General features: G+C 37.4%; 1 protein-coding gene across 2 annotated transcripts in view; it reads left to right on the plus strand.

The window, feature by feature from the left end:
• Pcca (propionyl-CoA carboxylase subunit alpha) overlaps positions 1 to 22,167 on the plus strand; it is a 360,840-nt gene that overhangs the window by 213,267 nt on the left and 125,406 nt on the right. For both annotated transcript variants that reach the window (XM_076871993.1, XM_076871994.1), the window contains one exon: positions 1,686 to 1,788. In XM_076871993.1, coding sequence (XP_076728108.1) covers positions 1,686 to 1,788 — 103 coding nt within the window. The remainder of the gene's footprint in view (positions 1 to 1,685; positions 1,789 to 22,167) is intronic.

The following is a 22,167-nucleotide window of genomic DNA, read 5'->3' on the forward strand; positions in this document are numbered from 1 at the left end:
AATTTAAAAAACTTTACTAATTTATTTTTTAGCTGGGTGTGGTGGTGCATGCCTGTAATCCATATGAGAGGCCAAGGTAGGAGAATCACAAATTCAAGGCCAACCTCAGCAACTTAGTGAGGCCGTAAGCAACTTAGTGAGACCTTGTCTCAAAATTTAAAAAATAGGGATGTGGCTCAGTAACAAAATGCCCCTGTGTTTAATCCCTAATACTAGAAAATTTAAAAAGTAAAAATTTTCTCAATTCATTTTAAAGTTCATGATAGTAAATCCATTTTGCTTTGACATAAGGGCAATGACGTCATCACATGTTGTGGATCCCTCAGAACTAGGAACCTCTGCAGATCGAGGGACTCCTGATAAAATGAGAGGTTTTTTGTTTGTTTGTTTTAAAAAGGAAAATCAATCTTAGGACTATGAAAAATATCTTAACTTTGCAGGACCCTGAATGGCTCCTACACTGCTCATTTTGAGAAGAGTGGGGCCAAATTTCTATAACACTTTCTTTATAGGATAATTAATTATGGAGTTACATGGGATGGTTCCATCACTGTTCCAATGTCAGGGGATGACCAGGAACTTTCCAAAACCTGGAAGCTCCCATGGAGGTCTGTGGTTGAATTCCCAGAACCACATTTGTCTTAGGGTTACATAGCTTCCGGGTTTGTCTTGAAGGGGAATAGATTTCTTGGGCTTTCCTGACCCTTCAATTTCATGAAACACCTTCCCATAGAAAAATGAACTGCAGATCTTGAAAGTATTTATATTTTAATTTTGGATATTTTTAGATTCATTTCTATTTAGAGTGAGTTTTAGACATAATATTCAGATCATTTCTTTCAAATAAATTCAGAATTGTATAAACTCATCTTACTGCTGATGGTCCAGCACTCAGGTTGCTCCTGCTGTGCTGTTTAATGCTCTACTATTGCGGACAGTCCTGTGATAAATAGCTTTAGAAGTTCTGTGGTCACACAGCTCTTGCTGGATGTCTTAGCCTTCAGGCCCTGGAGCGGGGAGACTCCGCCCCCCCCCCATCACTGCACTTCTTGAGGAACTCTGTGCGTGGAGGAGGTTTCCTTGCTGCGCAGCCCTCAGCCACACCAGTGGTCCTCCCCAGGCCTTCCCAGGCTAGACCCCTGCCCCTTGGGTCAGCTAACTTATGGTGGGAAGAGAGAGTGAGGGAGGGAGAAATTTACTGATCAATTGGTGGAAGAGGCCCCAGGCCCCGAGTTCACACACACAGGCAAGAGAATCACACCTTTATTTTCTTTGAATCCTTTGCACTAAAAAACATGAACCTGCCCTTGACCTTGACCAGCATCACTCCTCTTCTAGTCTCCATTTCCTTAGAAGTAAAATTGTGGGTGAGAGTGAGAAAGAGCAGCAGAAGCGAGGAGCTTAAGCTTTTCCTAGAGATCTCTGTGGGCATGGCGTATTTATAATTGTTTTGTTCTGTGAGTCCATTTATGATCTTCTTTCCCAAATATGACAGTAAACTTCTAGCAGGGCTTTTTGTCTTACTGAATAATCTTGCACCCTGATTCCTGCACCTTGTACATTACTAAACCATAATAGATGCCTGATAAAATACTCGTTTGAATGGCTAGTAATTCTCTAAGATGGAGGCACAACTGTTAACATTGTACATGTGGTTGATGGATTGATTGATTGATTTCCCTCAGGACATGTGTTAACAGAGAATGAGACACACCAGCTATTGGCAATTGCATCATCGTTGTTTGTGGCATCCCAGTTACGAGCCCAAAGTTTTCAAGACCATTCAAGGTATGGTGGATCTTTTAAAACTGAATAAATGAGCAGGAAATGTTGCTAATCTAATCTGCATAGGAAATAGCTGATAAAAGACTGGGTGGTCTCAGTACTAGATCTTCTGATGGTTCTTTTGGGGAAATACAATGAAGACATTGTTTAAATATGATATTTTGTATATTTTGTTCAAACAAATTTTTTAAATTAAAGGAAAAAAGATCTTGGCCTCTTTGACTTGGATATTAGGAGAGGTGAGATTTCTGACATTTTTTAGAAAATCCATTCAATTTATTATTCTATTTTATTGCTTTGATGGTGTCTTTAAAAGTTTTGAGAAGTGTTATAGTCTTCAAAATCTGGAATTAATCTGGACAGTTAAAAGGTGTATTTCGGAAGCTATGAGGTGTAAAAAGGACTCAACACAAGTATGAGGTAGTTTCTTGGCCCCATGCATACCTTTTAGCTTCCTAGGACCCAGGTGAAAGGATAAGTAAAAACACAGTCCCAGTAACACTGGTGCTTCTGGGTGACTGGACATTGTATTGTGTGTGTGTATACTTGCTTGAATAATTCTGTTGAGAAAATTGTGTTACTTCAATTTCTCTTTGTTCCCTTTTGCTTTTCTACAAGGATAAGATCAAAAACAAAAGGACAAAAAGGTGAAAGTTGACCAAAAGCACAAATCAGAAACTCAGAAGTGATTTCTGAGGAAGCAGGTAGAAGAAAAACGAAAATGAGGTTAGGCTGTATTTTAATGGATGATGTGATTTTGCTCAGAAAATCTCACAGTAGCTGGTACTCTTCATTTGCGGTATTTCTCAAGAGCAAATACAAGAAGCTTGGTGTGCACTTTCTTAACCTTATGCTCTGGTAGATACACAGGGAGAGGAGAAAGGATGTGGATACCAGCACACCACTGCACCAGGGGAGGGAGCAGGGAAACGCTCAGCAGAACCGCGAGTCTGGTGCTGGTGTTTTCCTTCAGTTGTGTTTTCCAGAATACATGACCGCTGGCCACGGATGGCTATTAAAACTGACTTAAAAACCGCTTTAGTAGTCCTGTGAGCCACATGTGGTTAGTGGCTGTGTGTTGGGCTACATCAGCTTCCTCTTCATCATGTTTCCATCAAGTTCTGTTGGACAGAATTCTTCTAGAGGGATATGTGTACAGAATCTCTCCTGCAGATCCTAGCTTTGGCCTTAAAACCTGAATTGCATACCTCATATTACTTTTTTTTGGGGGGGGGGGGACACCAAGGTTTGAACTCAGGGGCACTCAACCATTGAGCCATATCCCTAGCACTTTTGTGTGTTTTATTTAGAGACAAGGTCTCACTGAGTTTTTAGCACCTCCTTGTTGCTGAGACTGGCTTTGAACTTGTGTCCTCTTGATTCAGCCTCCCAAGATGCTGGAATTACAGGCTAGTATAACTTTTTATTATTCTTTTCACAAATGCAATATGTATACTGATTCCCTTATCTCCAGTTATTATTTGGATCTTTATTATTTCAGAAGTCTTAATGTAGCTAAAAATGAACTGGTTTGATTTTGAAAATGAAACAGTTGCAAGTTATTTTTAGAGGGTGTTAACTTATTCTGGGTGAGAATCCCACAAGGGTTTTAAAAGATAAAAGGCAGCAAATAGGTAGCTGGGCATGGCAGTATATGCCTATAATTTCTGCCTCTCTGGAGGCTGTGGTTGGAGGATTGCAAGTTTGAAGTCAGTCTCAGCAATTTATCAAGACCTTGTCTCCAAAAAAATTTTAAAAAGGGTCGGACTGGGGATGTAGCTCAGTAGTGGAGCACTTGCCTAGCATGTACAAGGTCCTGGGTTCAATCCCCAGCACAGCCATATATATATGCACATACATACACACATACTCGTACATATGTACATACACATATCTGAGTGCACATACTACATGTATGCTTTACATTATTAGATTCATACTGGGAATGCAGTTTTTATTCTGTTTTTTTTTAAACATGTTGTGAATATTTTCTATTTGTTAAGTGGTCTTTGGAAACATTTTAAATCAGTTTTTGATTATGGAGGCTCTTAAACAAATATGAAATAAGCAGAATAGTAAAATGAGCCCTGAAGTAATCATTACACAGCTTCAACAACATCAAAAATCTGCCTTCCTTGTTCCATCTTGACCTCTACCCACTCCTCACTTTTTTACTTGTGTTTTAAGGTAAAATTTACTTACATATAGGTAGAGAGGTCTGACCTGCAGGATCTTAACAAATGGATGCTCCAGCGAAACCCACACCCCTGTATGTAGGTACTGAACATTACCATCACCTCAGGAAGTGCCCCCCCAGCTGTTAGTGCTGCCTTCAATAGATTTATTCTTTAAAGTGATCTTCCTTTGTATTTGTCTTCTGCATAATTTCTGCCTAAAATTATAAGTTTGCTAATTGTTACATTAAGAATCTTACATATCTTATTTTTAAGCTCGTATCTGTAGATATTGGAAAACATTAATTAATAAAGTATGTAGATCAAAAGTTCAGTTATGCAGTTATGTGCACGTACATTTCTTATATAATTATTCACTTGGGGGAGTTTAATTTTGGTTGAGCACATCATTTACTCAACATGCCAGATTATTGTGACATTGTACCACCCATAACAGCAGAGGCCTCTGATATCTAGCAAAATATATTCCTCTTCTAGACAAGGCACAGTCTTGTTTGGCCAAGGTGAATCTGAGGTTACCTTTGCTTGTTGCTAGAGGTCCCAGGCCCCATGTCGTCAGACCTGAGGTAGGTGCTGAGTCTGTACGCTGGGCTTCTGAGGCGTGTCAGATGATTGGCTCGGAACTGAGGCTGAGTCACCTCCAGGTGTGGCTCCCTGTGTTGTCGTGGGCGTGTTCTTGTCGTGTTTTAGCTTCCAAACCAGTAGCTAGCAGCCCTTCCTCTGTGCTGCTTATTTTGGCTACTGATCTTATTTTCCCAATTGGTCTGTGGGTTTTACTCTTTCATCATTTATGACTTGGAAAAGGACAATAATATGTATCCTTAATATTTAGATAGTAAAATGATAGCAGTATATTTTAGGGAAAAAAAGAAAATCAATGTCAGAAATGATAGCAATTTTTTATTAAGAAGAGAATAAAATTTGAACATAATTTTTTTTTACATAAATGCATGCTGACTTGCTATGGAGTTATGTTTCTTCATGATCATTCTTTTTTTTTTTTAAACACTTTTGGGTTGCAGGGTGTTGCTCCGTGCTAGAGTGCTGGCTTAGCATGCGCGAGACCTGGGTTCAATTCCCAGCACCAAAACCAACCAACCTACCACTACCATATTCTTTGTCAGAAATAAACCATCAAAAGCTGTATTAAATGACCACTTTACATTAGTTGAAGCCAAATGATTTTGTTGGCACTGAAGTTCGGTGTAATAATTTGTTTCACTGACAATGATTACCTGTATTCTTTTTTCTTCTAATTAATGTTATTTTTACTTGAAATGCCTGTTCTCCTAGAATCCCAATGTTGCCCCTTGAGTAGGGTTCCCTTTGCTGAGAATTGGGGTAATTTGCCTGGGTCCTGCCCTCGTCCACCTGGTGAGGATGCCATTCTGCCCTCACCAATGGCTGTACGTCCTTCTTGCTGCATTGTTTTTGTTACTGTGTTTCCTTTCTTTTGTTCAGTTTTGTCACTCTGAAAATTATCCTCCATCCTTTCTTATCTGTCACTCAGCCTTCCTAGTTCCATGAGTGTCATCTCTCTGCTAAGGTAACTCATCATTGTAGGGATGACCGGTTCTAGTGCTTTGCAGGCCACTTCCCTGTGGTGGAGTAACTGGGGACTAGATCCACCTTTCCTAGACAGGGCATGCTTTGCATGTTTTAAGATTGAGGCGGGGGCCTGTTTCAGTACAAGCCCCTAACTTCATCTTAAAGATCATGCTCGGGATGAGCTCTGCTGCAGTGAGCCTGGCGAGTGGTATCTGTTTGCATACATTTCAGGGTGTTTGAGTGCATGTGAGGGTAACTGTCAACTCTGAGTTTTATAAAAGTATTTTGTGGGGTGCAGTGGTGCATGCCTGGAATCCCAGTGGCTTGGGAGTCTGAGGCAGGAGGATCTTGAGTTCAATGAGCTTCAGCAACTTAGCGAGGCCTTAAGTAACTCAGCAAGACCCTGTCTCTAAATAAAAATATTTAAAAGGGCTGGGATGTGGCTCAGTGGTTAAGTGCCTCTGGGTTCAGTCCCTGGTACAAAAAAAAAAAAAAAAGATTAATTGCAGATATGTAGTAAATACATTAGTTTTATTGGATTAGAATCCTAAACATTTATTTTACAAATGAACAACTGGAAACAATAGCAACTCTTTAATCTATCTGGAAGTTACGTATGATTAGGAGTACTAATGATATTTACATTTATTTTTATTGTGGTAGAAAACACATAAAGATTTTTACCATCTTAACCATTTCTAAGTGGACTTCACCACTTCTAAGTTCAGTAGTGTGGACTGGATGCACATTGTTGAGCTCTCTGGAACCTTTAGATCTTGAAAAATGAAACTCCTTATCCCTTGAAGAACTGCCCCTTCGATGCTGCCCCTGCTAACCACCATTCTGCTTCCTGTTTCTAGGAGTTTGACTCTTTCAGCATTTGTATTTTCTTTGTAACAGTTATTCCTTCTGAATCACTTGAGATGCCTTCAGGCGATTACATCCTCCACTGATGGTGGCTCCGCGTCTTCCTTGCTGTGAGTCATAGGGGTTTTCTACTGGCTTGTGTGTTCATTACTTGTTTTGTTTATTTGAGACAGGGTCTTGCTGTGTTGCCCTGGCTGGTCTTGAACTCCTGGGCCTAAGCGACACTCCTCCTTGCTCAGTTATCTTGATGTGTGGGAGCACAGACCTCTGTGTCTGAGATGGATTTTTCCATGGTTCTGCCATGAGGAGATAGTAACAGTTTGGACAAAAAAAAAAAAAAAAAAAGAGGTTTCTGTGAGATATAAACGACTTAACGTAGTGCCCACTAAACTTTAGCTGCCCTTCACTGGTTTCTTTTTTTTCTCTGTGATGACAAAGATTCTGTGTCAAGGGCAGAGATAGTGACACACCCTCATTTTATTCGTAACAGAAAGCCTTGACCATTGCAGTGGCAACAAGTATATTCTCTGTCAGTTTGACATATTCTCTTAAATTAAGGATGTATCTTTTCTTTCCTTATTGAATAAGAGAATCAAACATAGGCATTAAATGTCATCTGCCTTGGAAAGTATACATATTGGTCATCATGAGTTCGAATTAGAAAACTTAAGAGAATTTACCAAGGACAAAATGATTAGAAGAAAAAAAAATGAAATTTCTACTCCAAGGAATTTAGGTTTGAGTGGAGGAAAGAAGGAAGATCTGTAGTTTATCAGGTAAAGATAAATATCCTGGTTGTGTTAAGGAAAAACAAAACAGGGAAGGATAGGGTGCCCCTTAGGGTAGATGGTGGAAAGTTATGGTTTTAATTTAGACTGCAGGGAATGTTTTGCTGAGAAAATTAACATTAGCACAGAGGAAGGAAAAGAGTGAGTCTTGTGGTTATTAGGGAAGAGCCTTCTGGTGAGAGGAAGCAGTAAATGCATAGGGCCGAGGCTGGAGTATTTATACCTACCACTTTTGAAAAATAGCAAGGAGGTGAGCAGAACTTTCAAGGAGAGAGCAAGTAAGTTAGAGAGTAGTAAAAGGTAGAGTTGTTGGGTCACCTGTGGTGAGGACTGAGGCTTTGTTGCTGAGTGAAACAGGGAGCTGTTGCAGGTCTTGAGTGAAAAGACCTTGGTATGACATATGCATCCACAGGCTTCCTGGCTGCAGCAGTGTCAGTTACTGTAGGTGGTGAGAGTGGAAGCTGGGAGACCATGAGGGGTCGTGGTCCCAAGCCCCAGCCCCAGAATACTGCAGCACTGGTGACCTTGAAGGACGGAGAGGACCCAGCAAAGGGGGCAGAGAAAAGCAGCAGGGGGAGGGCAGCACAGTGTGGGTGACTTCAGGAGCCAAGTGGAGGAAGGGAGCAGAGAGGCTGGGTCCATTGCGCTGTGACCAGTAGGACCAAATGCGACCATTGCCCACGGCACTTAACAGTGAGGCGGCCACAGGAGACCACACAAGAGCTGTTTTAGAGGATGGCACTTGCAGAGTGGGGGTTCAGGTCAGAATGATGGGAGCCCAATAGAGTGGGAAGAGAGAAGCTGGAGACTGCTTCTGGCCACTCTTGTCAGGGTTGTCTTGTTTCTAGGCACTTGCATAAAGCCTTATGCCTTTCTTTGATTTTATAGAAAAGGGGCCATTATACTTAAAAGGACGTCTTTTTTTTCCCCCTAAATACTAGTATATTGCCAACATTTTGCCATGTTACATACTCTTCAAAAAAGTGGTTTTCAAAAAATGTTCATTAGCACTTTTAAAAAATCAACCCATGGGCTGGGGTTGTGGCTCAGAGGTAGAGCGCTTGCCCAGCATGCATGAGGCACTGGGTTTGATCTTCAGCACCACATTAAAAAAAAAAAAAAAAAAAAAAAAAGATATTGTGTCCACCTATAACTAAAAAATAAATATTTTTAAAAAATCAACCTAAGATACAAAATCTTGCTCTGATGAAATTGATAAATCTAGAGACTCAATTTGCTTGAGAACACATTATAGTGCTCGCTGATATTACAGAGTACGATTGTGTCTGCCACATCTGAAAATGCACGCGCTCAACTCTGTACAGCTTGTTTATTTGTGGCATTTCCTCTAGTCTGTTATTCAGGCTGGGAACCTCCAGGGTCAGTCGCCTTTGGTTCATTTGGCCCTGTCGCCTGGCCCTGAGCTGTCAGGGTGCTTGGCCCAGTGCAGTGAGTGGAGCCAGCCCTGAATGAGGAGTCAGGAGTTGGCCCCTGGTCCACTGCCATGTATTAAGTGGCACAGCCTCTGGGCAAAGTGCTCCAGCTTTTGGTTTCATTCTCTGAAAAATGGCAGTGCTGGGCTGCTGGCTACTGAAGTTGTCTTCAGCTCTGATATGATTTGAATTGCATGAGGTCACAGGTTTTACTTTATAATTTCTCTCATGATATTTGAGCAGAGTTTAAAGACGGGGAAAACGGAACACCCTCCCTGTGGCCTATGATAATATTGATGAAAATAGTTCAGCCTGAAAGGTTAAAATAAAGCATGCACTTTAGTGGAGAATTACCTCAGCCTTATGGAGTCGGTGTATAACAAGCACTTTGTGCTCAGACTTTGGGGAACTATCAGGTGTCTTGACTGGCCCACAGCCTGTCGCCAGTTAACTCTTTCAAGCACAGTTGATCGGGGAAATTACATTCCTGTGAATTCTCATGTGCTGTTGTGTGTATGTCTGTATTGCATTTTCTTTTCTAATCTGGCTTCCTGATAAAATAGAGGATCGATTTCCTAGTGATTCTAACCTGACAGATGAAATTATCTGAGATTTTTTTTTCTTGCTATTAAAAAAATGTAGCCTTTTCTGGTTTAAGATATGTAATTCATTTACCTGTGACTACATTTTCAATTGGATGATAAAAGTTTCAGGTTTTAAAATGCAGTCTTCATCATTGAAGGCCAGTGAACACAGAAAAAAGTAGCCATGTGAAAATAATTCCCAAGGAAAAACCAATGTTGTTAGATAGTTGTATTTTGGACTTTTGTTTAAATGTCTTCTGAATTTAAAAGGAGATGCCATGTTATAACCCATGTACACCATCTATAAAAATAAAACACGGATTTTATATAATACTTGTTTCATGTGTATTTTCCGATAAGCCACATTAATTATTACCACATTGAAGTTGATGTTCTAATAACCAAATGTATAATAAAAATGATCCTTTGTATATTTACAAACACACATAGGCAGGCTATGTCTTTGGAAATACTTATTTCCATTTGCTCAAATAAATCACTAAAAAGCAATAAGAGGGGAGAAAACATGAATTCAGTCATTTCCTTTTACTTTTTACTGTCTCTGTTATGGTATTTTATTTAATATGGGTATGTCTTGGATGACTTAGAAGACTCAGTGATATTAAGCACAGAATATTAATTAAGTGGATAAAAATGTCCTATTATATACATATATACGTATTTTCTGCAAAACATTGCATTTTAAATATTTTTCTTTAATTTGATTGTACTGTAAGAGCTGAATGGGAGACAGAATAGCCTCATTATTGTAGGAGAATTTCTCTCTTCCCTGCAATGATTCCAAAAGCTCTTGCACACTTCATCAGTATTATTGTAATTCTCTGGCTGCAGGATATTTGGCAGCTGTTGCACCCCACTGGCAAATCCTATTCATGCTTCTGTCCCATTCACCACTGCCATTGGAGAATTGATTTCTCTCTCCTCTACTCTAACCTTTCCCAATTCATTTTAGATTGTTCAATGTGAAACATTTTAATTTCATATCATACCGCTATTCAGCTCACAATCCCTTTTTTAACCTGTCACCAGGGTAACAGCATAGCATGCTTTCTTTAGGCAATCAAGTTTTTATTTCACATGCTTAATGTTGCATTAAATGTTTGCATTTTGTTTAACCCCCTTAAATACTTTGAACTCTGGATATGTTTTATAGGGTAATGAAATCCTTGATTTTTGAAATGAAACTAAATCAACACCATCAGTGCATTTATAATAAAATGTCAAAAGATTAATTTACATAATACAAAGATTATTATTAAAAATTCAAGTTAGCCGATCTGTGTAAAGCAATTTTCTGTAGGTAATGGAGCAATATTTGTATATATTTGTGTTCAGCCTTGTTCCGAAGAAGGATTTAAATCGCTTTAGAAAGATTTGTCAGTGAGATAAATAAAAAATTTAAAGAGTAATAGAATTGGTACAAATAGAAAAATATGTCTTTTAAAGATATAGCTTGATTTTTTAGCATAATACTTTTTCTCTCTATTTTGCATATGTAAAGGTCACAAAGAGTTATATATTTGATGATGGAGTAAGTAGAAGATATACTAGAGTAAGATTAAAGGTCTGTTTTAGCTGGATATGGGGGCATGGGCCTGCAATCCCAGTGGCTCTGCTGAGGCAGGAGGATCAGAGTTTGAAGCTAGATTCAGCAAATTAGCAGGGCCTTAAGCAACTTGGGGAGATTCTGTCTCACAATAAAAAATAAATCAACAAGGGCTGGGGATGTGACTCGGTGGTTAAGTGCCCTGGTACCAAGAAAGAAAAAAAAATGGCGGGAAGGTGGGTCTGTTCTAGAAGTGATTTGGGCAGTGTGTTCCTTGACCTCTTGTTTTTCAGTTCCCTTTAGTACTGTCTTTTCTTTAAAATAAATAGTTTGTAATAGATTAATAAGATAAAATTACATACTTCATTCTTGATTCTTTTAATTGACTTGACTAGACTTGAATTTCTCTTTATAGAACTAGCTTTTCAGATTTTCAGTTTTATCCTAAATAATATTTCAGTGAAATTTGTTCTATGAATAGATTCTGAAAAATTTGGAATATACTAAGACACATAAGTATATGTGTTAGAAAAAGAAGAGCAGAGAATACTAAACCATATTGTTTGAAAGCATTATTGTTTTGAAAAATATTAGTACAGTGGCTTTAAGTGTTGTTATATTTCATTATATAATCACTAAAGATTTCATGTTAATTTCTAGGACAAATTCTGAATTAGGCTTCCATCTTTCTTTTAACTTTTAATTGTGTGAATGTTTTAAAAATCTCTTACTCTTGATTTGGTTCCTTTTTGGATGTTCTGGTTACTCACAGCCTATGAGACTAATTTGCTATTTTGAGTTTTCATATGTCACTAATGATCCTGAATTGATCTAGGTGACTAGCATTCTGACCATCTACTTCACAAAGATCACCTTCTTTTAGTAAATCCCTCCAAAGTTTCAATTCAAATCCCTCTTTTAGTAAATTCCTCCAAATCTATGCCTTCAGAATTAGTTCATCCCCAAAACAAGAAAATGCTCCATGGTGATAAAATGCATGTGCTTAACAGCTACAACAAAACAGTCCCTGTCCTTGAGGCACCTTCAGATCTGATAGACACTTTACACTCTGTCGGATGCCCCAGGGGAAAAGCAAAGTCGAGGAGGTTGTCCTGTGGAGGAGAGGAAACCTAATTTCCAAAAGTGTCACTTTTTTAAAAAAAATCTAAAATGTCTGGTTTTCAATGAAGAGTTTTAAGACATGCAAAGAAACATGAGAGTATGACCTACCCGTTCATAGACAAAGCAGTCACTAGGAAGTGTCCTGGAGGGAGCCTAACTAACTGTTGGGTTTGTTACCCAGTGACTTGAAATAAGCCATTACAAATACATTTAAAGAACTACATGAAATAATTCACTAAATATAAAATATCAATAAACAGATATAAATGGTAAGATAACAATAAAATTGGAAGTAGAAGTATAATGCCTAAATTGAAAAAGTACACCACATGGTATCAATGATAGATTTGAGGTGGCAGATCAGTCTTCAATTGAACATATGTCAATTAAGACAGTATTACAAATGTAGTTCCCTGGTATTGCTTTTCATCCTTTTAACTTTCAATTTATTTATGTCTTTGAATTTCTTGCTCTATCTCTGAGTGGAGCACCTATCTTTATAAAATTTATGCAGTCTGTCAATTATCTATGCTTGATTGATAGGTTCAGTCTTTATAGACCTAATATTCATCATATTATTCATTAGATAGAATTTACATCTGTTGTTTTACTTTTTGTTTTCTATATGTCATATCAGTTTTCTTTATTCCTCCATTAATTATTGCTTTTCCTTTTAAATAGATATTTTCTAGTGTTCTCTTTTAATTCTCTTGATTTTTGTCTTACTGTTTTTTAAAGTTATCTTCTTAGTAGTTATACTGGCCATTATAATTAGTAACTTACCTTTAAACAATGTTTGGATTGATGCTAACGTAATTGCAATAGTATATAGAAAATCTGCTCCGAAAAAGATAGGGGTTAGAGTACAAGTCAGTGGTACAGCAATAAATAAACTAAAAGTAAAAAGGATGAAAATCAGTTTCAGGGAAATATATTTATAATACTGATATCAGTATTTTATTACTAATAATGCTGGTACCAAACTAGTAGGGTAAAAATTGGTATTAGAGATAAAAAGGGTTATTTTTATCATGATAAAAAAGTCAATTAACCAGTAAACCATAACAAGTCTGAATTTGTGGACCTAATAACATAGTTCCCAAATATATGAAGCAAAGCTGAGACAAAGCAAGAAATAGACAATTCAATAAAAATAATAATTGAAGACTTTAATACCCCAATTTCAGTAATGGATAGGGCAACTAGACAGATGATCAGGAAGGAAGTATAAGTCTTGGACAATACAATTAACCAAGTAGAACTAATAGATGTCTATATAATAATTCATCCATCAACAGCAGATTATACCCCTTCTCAAGTGCATTGTAATGTTCTCCAGGACAGGCTGTATCTACTGTGCCATATGATACACTAGGCCATCAATAGCCTCCGTAAATTTAGTAGGATTGAAAATCAAACCAAATACATTCTCAAAAAACAATTCAGTGAAATTAGAAATCAACGACCAAGGAAATTTGAGAAATTTGTAAATATACAGAATTATATAACCAATAAGTTAAAGAACAAGTCAAAAGGAAACAAGAATATATTTTAAAAACATTAAAACAAATAGGGCTTTTAAAAACACTACATTTGAAAACTTATAGGGGTACACATAAAGCAGTACTTAGAGGGAAATAAAGAGCTGAAAACACAAAATGTTGAAATGAGTAGAAATAAATTAGATGCCTTATCTTTCATCTTAGGAAACTAGAAAAAGTAGAGCAAACTAATTTCAGTAGGAGCAGAGGGAAGGGAGTGCTAAGGATCAGGGCTGAATCATTTGATGCACTCCTCAGTCTGTACCTAAAGGACTTAAAAACAGTGTACTACAGTGACACAGCCACTTCAATGTTCATAGCAACACAATTCCCAATTGCTAAACTGTGGAACCAACTTAGATGCCCTTCAATAGTTGAATGGATAAAGAAACTGTGGTACATATACATAATGGAATATTACTCAGCATTAAAAAAGAATAAAATTATGGCATTTGCAGATAAATGGTGGAGTTGGAGAACATTGTGCTAAGCGAAATAAGCCAATCCCCCCAAATCCAAAAGCTGAATGTTTTCTCTGATAAGTGCATGCTAATCCATAATGGTAGTAGGGCATGGAATAAGTAGAGGAAGTTTGGATGGGGCAAAGGGGAGTGGGGAAGATGAAGGGGGTAGTAAATGTGGTGGAAAGAGACAGTCATTACCCTAGGTACATGTATGACTACACGAATGATGTGACTGCTTCATGCATAATCAGAGAAGCGAAAAATTCAGCTCCATTCATGTACAATGAATTGAAGAGCTTTCTACTGTCATGTATAATTGATTAAAACTAATAAAAAAAGAAATTCCATAGAGTTTTGTTTAAACAAAAAAAGATCAAAGTTGAAATAAAGGAAATAGAGAATAGAAAAAAAAAGAGAGAGAGAGAAAATCAATAAAAGAAGTATTTTGTTCTTGGGAAGTTTACCAGAATGAAAATCTTTAGCAATTTAGAGGCTGGTCAGGAGAAAAAGAAGACTCAGCTTACTAAGGCGGGGCTGTGTACCTAATGACCTTACAATATTATGAACAAGTTGTAATTAATAAGGATTATAAGGGAATACTGTTTGTGTATGCCATGAAATTAGATAAAGGGAGACATTCCCAGAAAGACACAGGCTATTACTGACACAAGATGTTGAGTATCTGAACAGACCTATCATAGGTAGAGAGACTGAATGAATCATCACAAAACTTCCTAGAAAGAAGAGTCCAGGGTCAGACGACCTCACTGGCAAAGTCACACCAGTCATCCTTCACAAACTCCTCCAAAAACAGAAGAGAAAAAATCCAAACTCACTCTGCAAGGCCAATATTACCATGATACCAAAAGCAGGTAAAGATATTACAAGAAGAAAATGAAAATTCAGTATCCCTCACAAATATTAATGCAAAAATCTCTAAAAATATTAGCAAATCAAGGACCGGAAATGGAGTTCAGTGTCAGAGTGCTTGTGTGGCATGCATGAAGCTTTGCACAGAACAAAATGAACAAATAACATCAAGAAGTGGAATCCAAGAATATGTAAAATGGTTCTGCCCATAACCAAATGGGACTTCTCCTAGGAACAGACTGTTGGCTTACCATCCCCAAATCAAGCAATTTCACATACCAAATTAATGGAATAAAAGACAAATCCCACAAGATTATCTCAAATGCAAGAAAAACATTTAACAGAATCCAGTGTCCTTTCATGATTTAAAAATAAAAAAACAACAGGAATAGAAGGCAGCTTTCTCAGACTGGTGAAGGCCACATAGAATAAACCCATAGCAAAAAATAAAAGGCATCTAGATTAGCAAGAAGTTAAACTATCTGCAGGTGACATGATCTTATATCTAGAAAATCCTGAGGAGTTCACTAAAAAATCTATTTGAACTACCATGACTTGTACAAGGATGCAGGATACAAAAATGAGATGATGCTTAAAATTGCTTATGGAAGGCATGTGCCCTACTCTGAGAATATACTGAGGATTGTTGAATTTGGCACTTCAGGTAGGTTAAATTTATGGCATGTGAGTTTTCTCTCAGTAAAGCTAATTGAGCTATTTATAGTTTGCTACTCATCTGGTATTTAAGAATTTGTTTTCCTGAAGTTATGATAGAACTTCAAAATTTAGGAATTAAATAAGACAGCGTTATATCTTTCTTCTGGTCTAATTGAGTTCTCTTAAAGAGTATTTCTTTTCATAACTGTGAAATAAGTTTACGTGACTGCTCTCAGTTTACTGAACAGGGTAGAATCTGGCAGAAGAGTCACCACGTGTTCCTGGGCTGCCACCTGGAAGGTAGGAGCCTGTATTTATTCTCCCCTTTCTTTTCTCTGCCTCTGAATGTGACATAAAGTTCAAACAGCATAGGAAAGTTCCAGTTCCTCTCATGGCACTGTAGCATATTTCCAAGAAACCCTTCTCACATGTCAATTGCTGATAGAAAAAAAATTATGACCCTTAGAAAGATGTGGATGAACACCTAAATATGACCCTTAAAAGCAAGGTGAGGGGCTGGGGTTGTGGCTCAGCAATAGTGTGCAAGCCTAGCATGTGCGGGGCGCTGGGTTTGATCCTCAGCAACACATAAAAATAAATAAAATAAAGGCATTGTGTCCAACTACAACTAAAAAAATATATATATATATATTTTTTAAAAAAAGCAAGGTGACCCTCCAGTGGATGCGTATTTACCGGACTTTTCCTGAGAGCAATTGCTGTTGAGCATCCTGGTATGGCTGGAACTCAAAGCCAGTCTTGTTTGTTTGGTTTCTTCTCAGATGATGATCTTCAAAGTTGTGATCACTGCTAGAAATTGAGCAGGGATATCAGAATAAAGAGGGAGTGCCGGGGTCCTACCCTAGCCGGGTCCAGGGAGTCCTGAAGGATGAGTGGCGTCGGTGAAAAGATGAGACAGGAGTCGTTCCGTTGGAGCAATCTCCAGAGAAAGAGCTAATGTAGCTTTCTCTGGGTCATCTTTTATTACAGTTTTTCTCATCATTATAGATTCAGAATACGTCATTGATTATATAATTTAAAACTTTGCCAAAACATGACATTTCCTTAACCATGATTGGGGGTACAAAAAATGTAACATTAATTTACATTTTTCCAGGATATGACCTTCAGTTATGTAATTATTAAAAGTACAGAATCATTAATAAAATACGTCACTAATTTACATTTTTCAGATTTTCCCAAGATTTACTATTTTTCCCAAGATATGCTATTTTCTTATTAACTAATGCCAAACTACGTAACCAGACTGTAAGTCTCCTAACCAATCATTAACCTAAAGTACACTTGTATTTTATTTCTAATCTAAAATGCCTATCTAAAAAAGTCCCTTTAAATCTTATATTTAAAATATCCTAAAGTTTATAAATCATTCTTAAAACATATCAGAAACCTATACAACTAAAAACTTAAGAATTTCTAAACTTAAGAATCTAAATAAAATAATATTTCTAACATTATTCTAAAACTGTGTCTTATAAAGTTGTTTTAATTAATTCCTAAATTTATTCTCATAAAACTGGCTGAGCTGCTTTCTCAAAAGAGTTTCTTTGTTTCTCAGTCAAGGTGCACTAGTTCTCATATCTTTATAATCTTTCTCAATAGAAAGTAAGTTCTAAAAATCAATCCACTTTCCACCAATATTAACTATGCTCATCATATATCCCTATGTAAAGTAAGAAAGGGTTTATAAAAAGAGAAGAATATATCTTTATATGTTTTAACTTTCCTAAGTATACAATATAACTTTCCTTATTAAAAAATGAAACTGCTTGTGGTGAACTTTGTGAAATAAGCATATTGATTAGGTTTTCTAAGAGGCCGGAAATATGGGCTTGGGTTCTAGTTGATATAATCAATGTGGTGCCTAAAATTCTCATGACCTTTCAAAGGATGATTGTTGTCCATTATCAGGTTTGTCCACAATGTACTGAGACAGAAGAACAGCCTTCTACTTTGTCCTTGATATGCTGAGGGGTAGTAGAACAGCCTCCAAGGCATGAACTACCTGTTATGTTCTAGCCATCTGAAATTTAATTTGTTTGGCATTTAACATACTCATGCCTCCTGTCAGAAACATAAGCATGAAAATGCAAAGTCCCAATTACATAAAAAAGGGTCTCATGGTTTCGGTTTCCCACCAACCAGCGTGGCTTTGCCAGCATTCATCCTCACTGTGACCCTGTCAAGACAGTGAATAGGGCATCGCCTTCACCAAGGGAGCAACAGGATGAGGAGTTTCATATCTGAAGTTAGCTTCCCTCCAATTGTTGGTTGACCCTTGAAATATGCATAAAGAAATATGCAGAGGGACCCAGGAGTTCTGCATAAAGATGACCTGGGGAGTCCAGCATGTAAACACTGTCAGAATACCCAGAGAACTGAGCTTAGATCTCATATTGCCTACCAAGGAGACAAAAATGCCGGGAATTTTGAGTTTCACCAATTTGAGGACCTTGTTAGCACCCCAAAAGGACCATAACTTGGAGAAAATGTTGCTTCTAGAATCAAAAAAGTTTGGAATTTTTACTTACAAAAAAACCAAATAGGCACATCTTAGCAGAATGTAAAGGCAAGCCTCCATAAATTCAGTTTTAAGTAGTAATTGAACTGCCTGCTGTAATGATACTTTCAGGGAAAGGCAGCGTGTTAGAGCACAACATCAGCGCCACAAGCCAGTGTTCGAGCAAAATCCACTTGGCAAACAATTCAAGAGCAAAGGTGTCCTATGCTGAAGAGAAAAGCAGTAGTAGAAACCAACTACAAGATTCCTAAGGTGTTGGAATCATGGGTAAAGACTTTAAACAGCTATTAAAATTATTTTTAAGGATTAAAGATCAAAATGAGGGCACAGAGATGTAATATCAGCATAGAAATGAAACTGTAAGGAATTACTAAGTAGAAATTCCCGATGTAAAACGCAGTATGTCTGCCACGGAACGGGAAAGCATGTTGTCAACAGTGGAAGAAAGAATGGGCAGTTTTAAAGATGGAAGCACCGAGTTTATATAGTCTGAAAAAGAGAAAATGATGTTTCCAAAACTTGAAGAGAAGCCCAAGGACAGAAGACCCTTTGTGGAGATCAGATAGTTTTCTTATCTTGATTATGGTGATTGGGTGTATACATATGTTCAAAAATACTCACAAATTGTATACATTAAACATATGTGGGGTTTTTTTGGTATGTTAATTAAACCTCCATAATGCTCTTTTAAAAAGTTGAAGGGAGCCTTAGTGACTTGTGGGATAATATCAGGAAGTGGAATTTACATCTATTAAGAGCCACAAAAGGAAAGGATAGAGAGCAAGGGGGAACAAGTGCTGGAAAAAACAAGGAATTTCATTTTCTTAAGATTGAGAACAAGAACAAATTGTCTGTTTTTATCAATTCTACCAGTATTATTCTGGAGATTCTAGATGATGGAGCAGGAGAAAGAAAAAGAAACAAAAGGCATCTAAACACAAAGGAAGAAGTAATCATTTTGATTCATATAGGACATAATCATTTGCATAGAAACCCTATAATTTCCTGAGCTAATTAATTTAACAAGTTTGTAGGATGAAAAGTCAGTCAAAGTAAATTGTATTTCAGTAAACTAGAAGCAATGGGAAAATGAAAATTGAAGTTCTGTTTAATGTATGGGCTGGGGCTGGGGCTCAGTGATAGAGCACTTGCCTAGCATGTGTGAGGCACTGGGTTTGATTCTCAGCACCGCATGAAAATAAATAAAGGTCCATTGACAGCTAAAATACACACACACACACACACACACACACACACACTCACTCACATTAAAAAGTTCTATTTAGTGCAGCATAAAAGAAAAGAACTTAGGCAAGCATTTGAACAAAACGTATTCTAGACTTACTAGTAAGAATAAGAAGGCATGGGAAAATTATAGCACAAAGGTTGGAAAGAAAGTTTTCTGGGACAACTTAGAGGGTTACTTAAGAAAACTCATTGAGAAGTGTGTCATACAGCTGAAACAAAGGTAGGAATAGATTTAATAAAAAGATCTCAGGATTGCCATACTCTTTGAGAGAAATTCAATATCTAAATAAATAAGAGATATAGCTTACTCTTGGATTGGAGGGGAAAATATTGTCAGGATGTCACTTTTCCTTACATTGAAGTAGAGATTCTGTGCAGGCTCACTCACAGTCCCATTAGGTCTGTGTTTGGGGGAGGAGGTAGATGTCATTGGCATGTTGGTTTGGAAATTTCTGTGGAAATGCAAAAGGGCCTAGAAAATGTAATATAGTTTTATAGGTGGACTGAATTGCAGGACTTGGTCTGCAGATTTGCTTGTAATAGCGCCCACCCCATTTCTTACCACACAAGGAAATTAGAAATCAGTCCTAGGTCTACACATAAAACCTTCAGAAGACCAGTATCTTCTGAACCTAATACCAAAAGATCTAGTGGCTGTGCTCCTTGGCATTTACCAACATATTGGAAACGAATGCCTAAACTAAATCCTGCATGTGGGTGTTTCTAGCAGTTTTATCCACAATTCCCAATCAGAGAAGTGGCAGCCAGGATGCCCTTCAGTAGGTGAATGGTGAATACGCTGCATACAAGCAATTGAATACCACTTAGCAATAAAAAGAAATGAGCCATCAAGCCACAAAAAGATGTGGTAAAAACTTAATAATATTGCTGAATGAAAGAAGCCAGTCTGAGAAGGATGCCTTCTGTACAGTTCCAGCTATGACATTCTGGAAGAGGCAGAAATAGGGAGACAGTAACCATCAGTGGCTGCCGGGCAATTGGGGGAGGGAGAGATGGGTAAAAATGTGGATCACAGGCAATATTTAGGGCAGAAAACCTATTTAGAATATACTGTTATGGTGGATACATAGAATTATAAATTTTCAAAACTCTTAGAATATATAACACAGAATAAACCCTAAAGTAAGAACTTCAGCTCATATCAGTATTAGATCAGTATTGGCTCCTTATTTTAACATGTCTCACCAATACAAGGCGTTAGTAACAGGGAAACTGGAGGCTGGAGGGTGTGGGGATGGATATGGAAACTCTACTTCCTGCTCAATTTATTGTAAACTGAAAAAATAAGGCCTATTATTTTTAAAAACTTCTGGCTGAAAGACATTGCAAAAAAAAAAAAAAATTAAGAATCAAGTGACTGAGGAGAATCCTTGCAGTACATAAATCTGACAAAGGTCTAATGTCCAAAATAAAGAACTTCTGCAAATCAGTAATAATAAAGCTAACAACTAATAAAAATGGACAAAAATTTGAATACAAATGGCCAATAAACACTCGAGGAGGTCCTCCTTGTTATCAGTCATAGGGCAAATACACATTGAACCTTAATGAGATGAGTTTTCATAGCCACAGGCTCAGAGGAACCAACCGTACCAAATGGTGGCAAGAATACAGAACACCACCATTGCAGTGTTACAATGCTTTGGAAAACAGCTTGGCAGCTTGCAGAAAATTAAGCACACATTTACCTTTAGCATTTTCTCCTCTAGATTTGCCCCTCAGGAGAAATTAAAACATGTCATAAAGAAAATTTTAAAAGGTCTTGTACAAAGAATATTTAAATAACTTTGTTCATAGTAGCTCTAAAGTGGAAATAACCCAAGTGTCTGTCAACAGAAGAATTAACTAATTTTAGTCTATTAGTGTAATAGAACACTTCTTGTTAGTAAAAAGAAAGAGTGAACTCTTCAACCACATGGATGAACTTCAGAACATGTTGAGCAAAAATGTGACATACAAGAATCCATATTTTCCTGGGCACAGTGATGCACACCTGTAATTCCAAAGACTTGGGATTGCAAATTTGAGACCAGCCTCAGCAACTTAGCGAGGCTCTAAGCAACTTAAGGAGACCCTGTCTCAAAATAAACAAAAAGTGTTTTAATTCAGTAGTTAAGCACCCCTGGGTTCCATTCCCAGTAAATCCCTCACCATCAAAAAAAGAATCCTTATTTTGGGGGTTTACATGATGCTTAGAATACGCAGGCGTAATTTGTGGTTAACTTATGGAGAAAGGAGGGGTGGATGCACTGAAAAGGCAAATTAAGCCTTTTAAATCTCACTGTATGGAAGGAAATTGTTTTCTTATATATGTTGATGATGTGCAGTTTGCTAATGTAACCCATGTACACAATGTGTGACATCAAATCAGGGTAACTAGCACTTCCAACTCCTTAACATTTCCTATTCTCCATCTTGAGCTTTAGAATCCCTCTCTTCTGATTCTTTGTAGAAATATAGGAAATTATTGTAGTCGTCCTACTGTGATGTCAAATATAAGAACTTACTCTCCTGTATAACTTGTGCCCCTTTCCTCTTTACCATCCCAAACCCTTGTGACCTCTGTTCTACTCTCTACTTCTATGAAAGCAACTTTTATCACTTTAACACAAGTGAGTTCTTGCAAGTGTTTGTTTTCTGTGTCTAACTTATTTCACGGAGCGTAATTTCCTACATTTCATCTGCAAATGACAGGATTTCAAGGTTTTTTATGGCTGAATAGTGTTCCATTGCATACATACACATAAATACATGCCATGTGTTCCTTATCTTTCATCTGTTGATGGACACCTTAGTTGATTATGATTGTGAACAGTGCTGCAATGAACATGGCAGTTCAGGAATCTCTTTGATGTACTGACTTCAGACTATATATTGATATATTTTTTTAAAACTTGAGTAGCCTTGTCAAAAGAATAGAGGAAGATTTCAGATA

This window comes from Callospermophilus lateralis, chromosome 12, assembly GCF_048772815.1.
Source record: "Callospermophilus lateralis isolate mCalLat2 chromosome 12, mCalLat2.hap1, whole genome shotgun sequence".
Lineage (NCBI taxonomy): Eukaryota > Metazoa > Chordata > Mammalia > Rodentia > Sciuridae > Callospermophilus > Callospermophilus lateralis.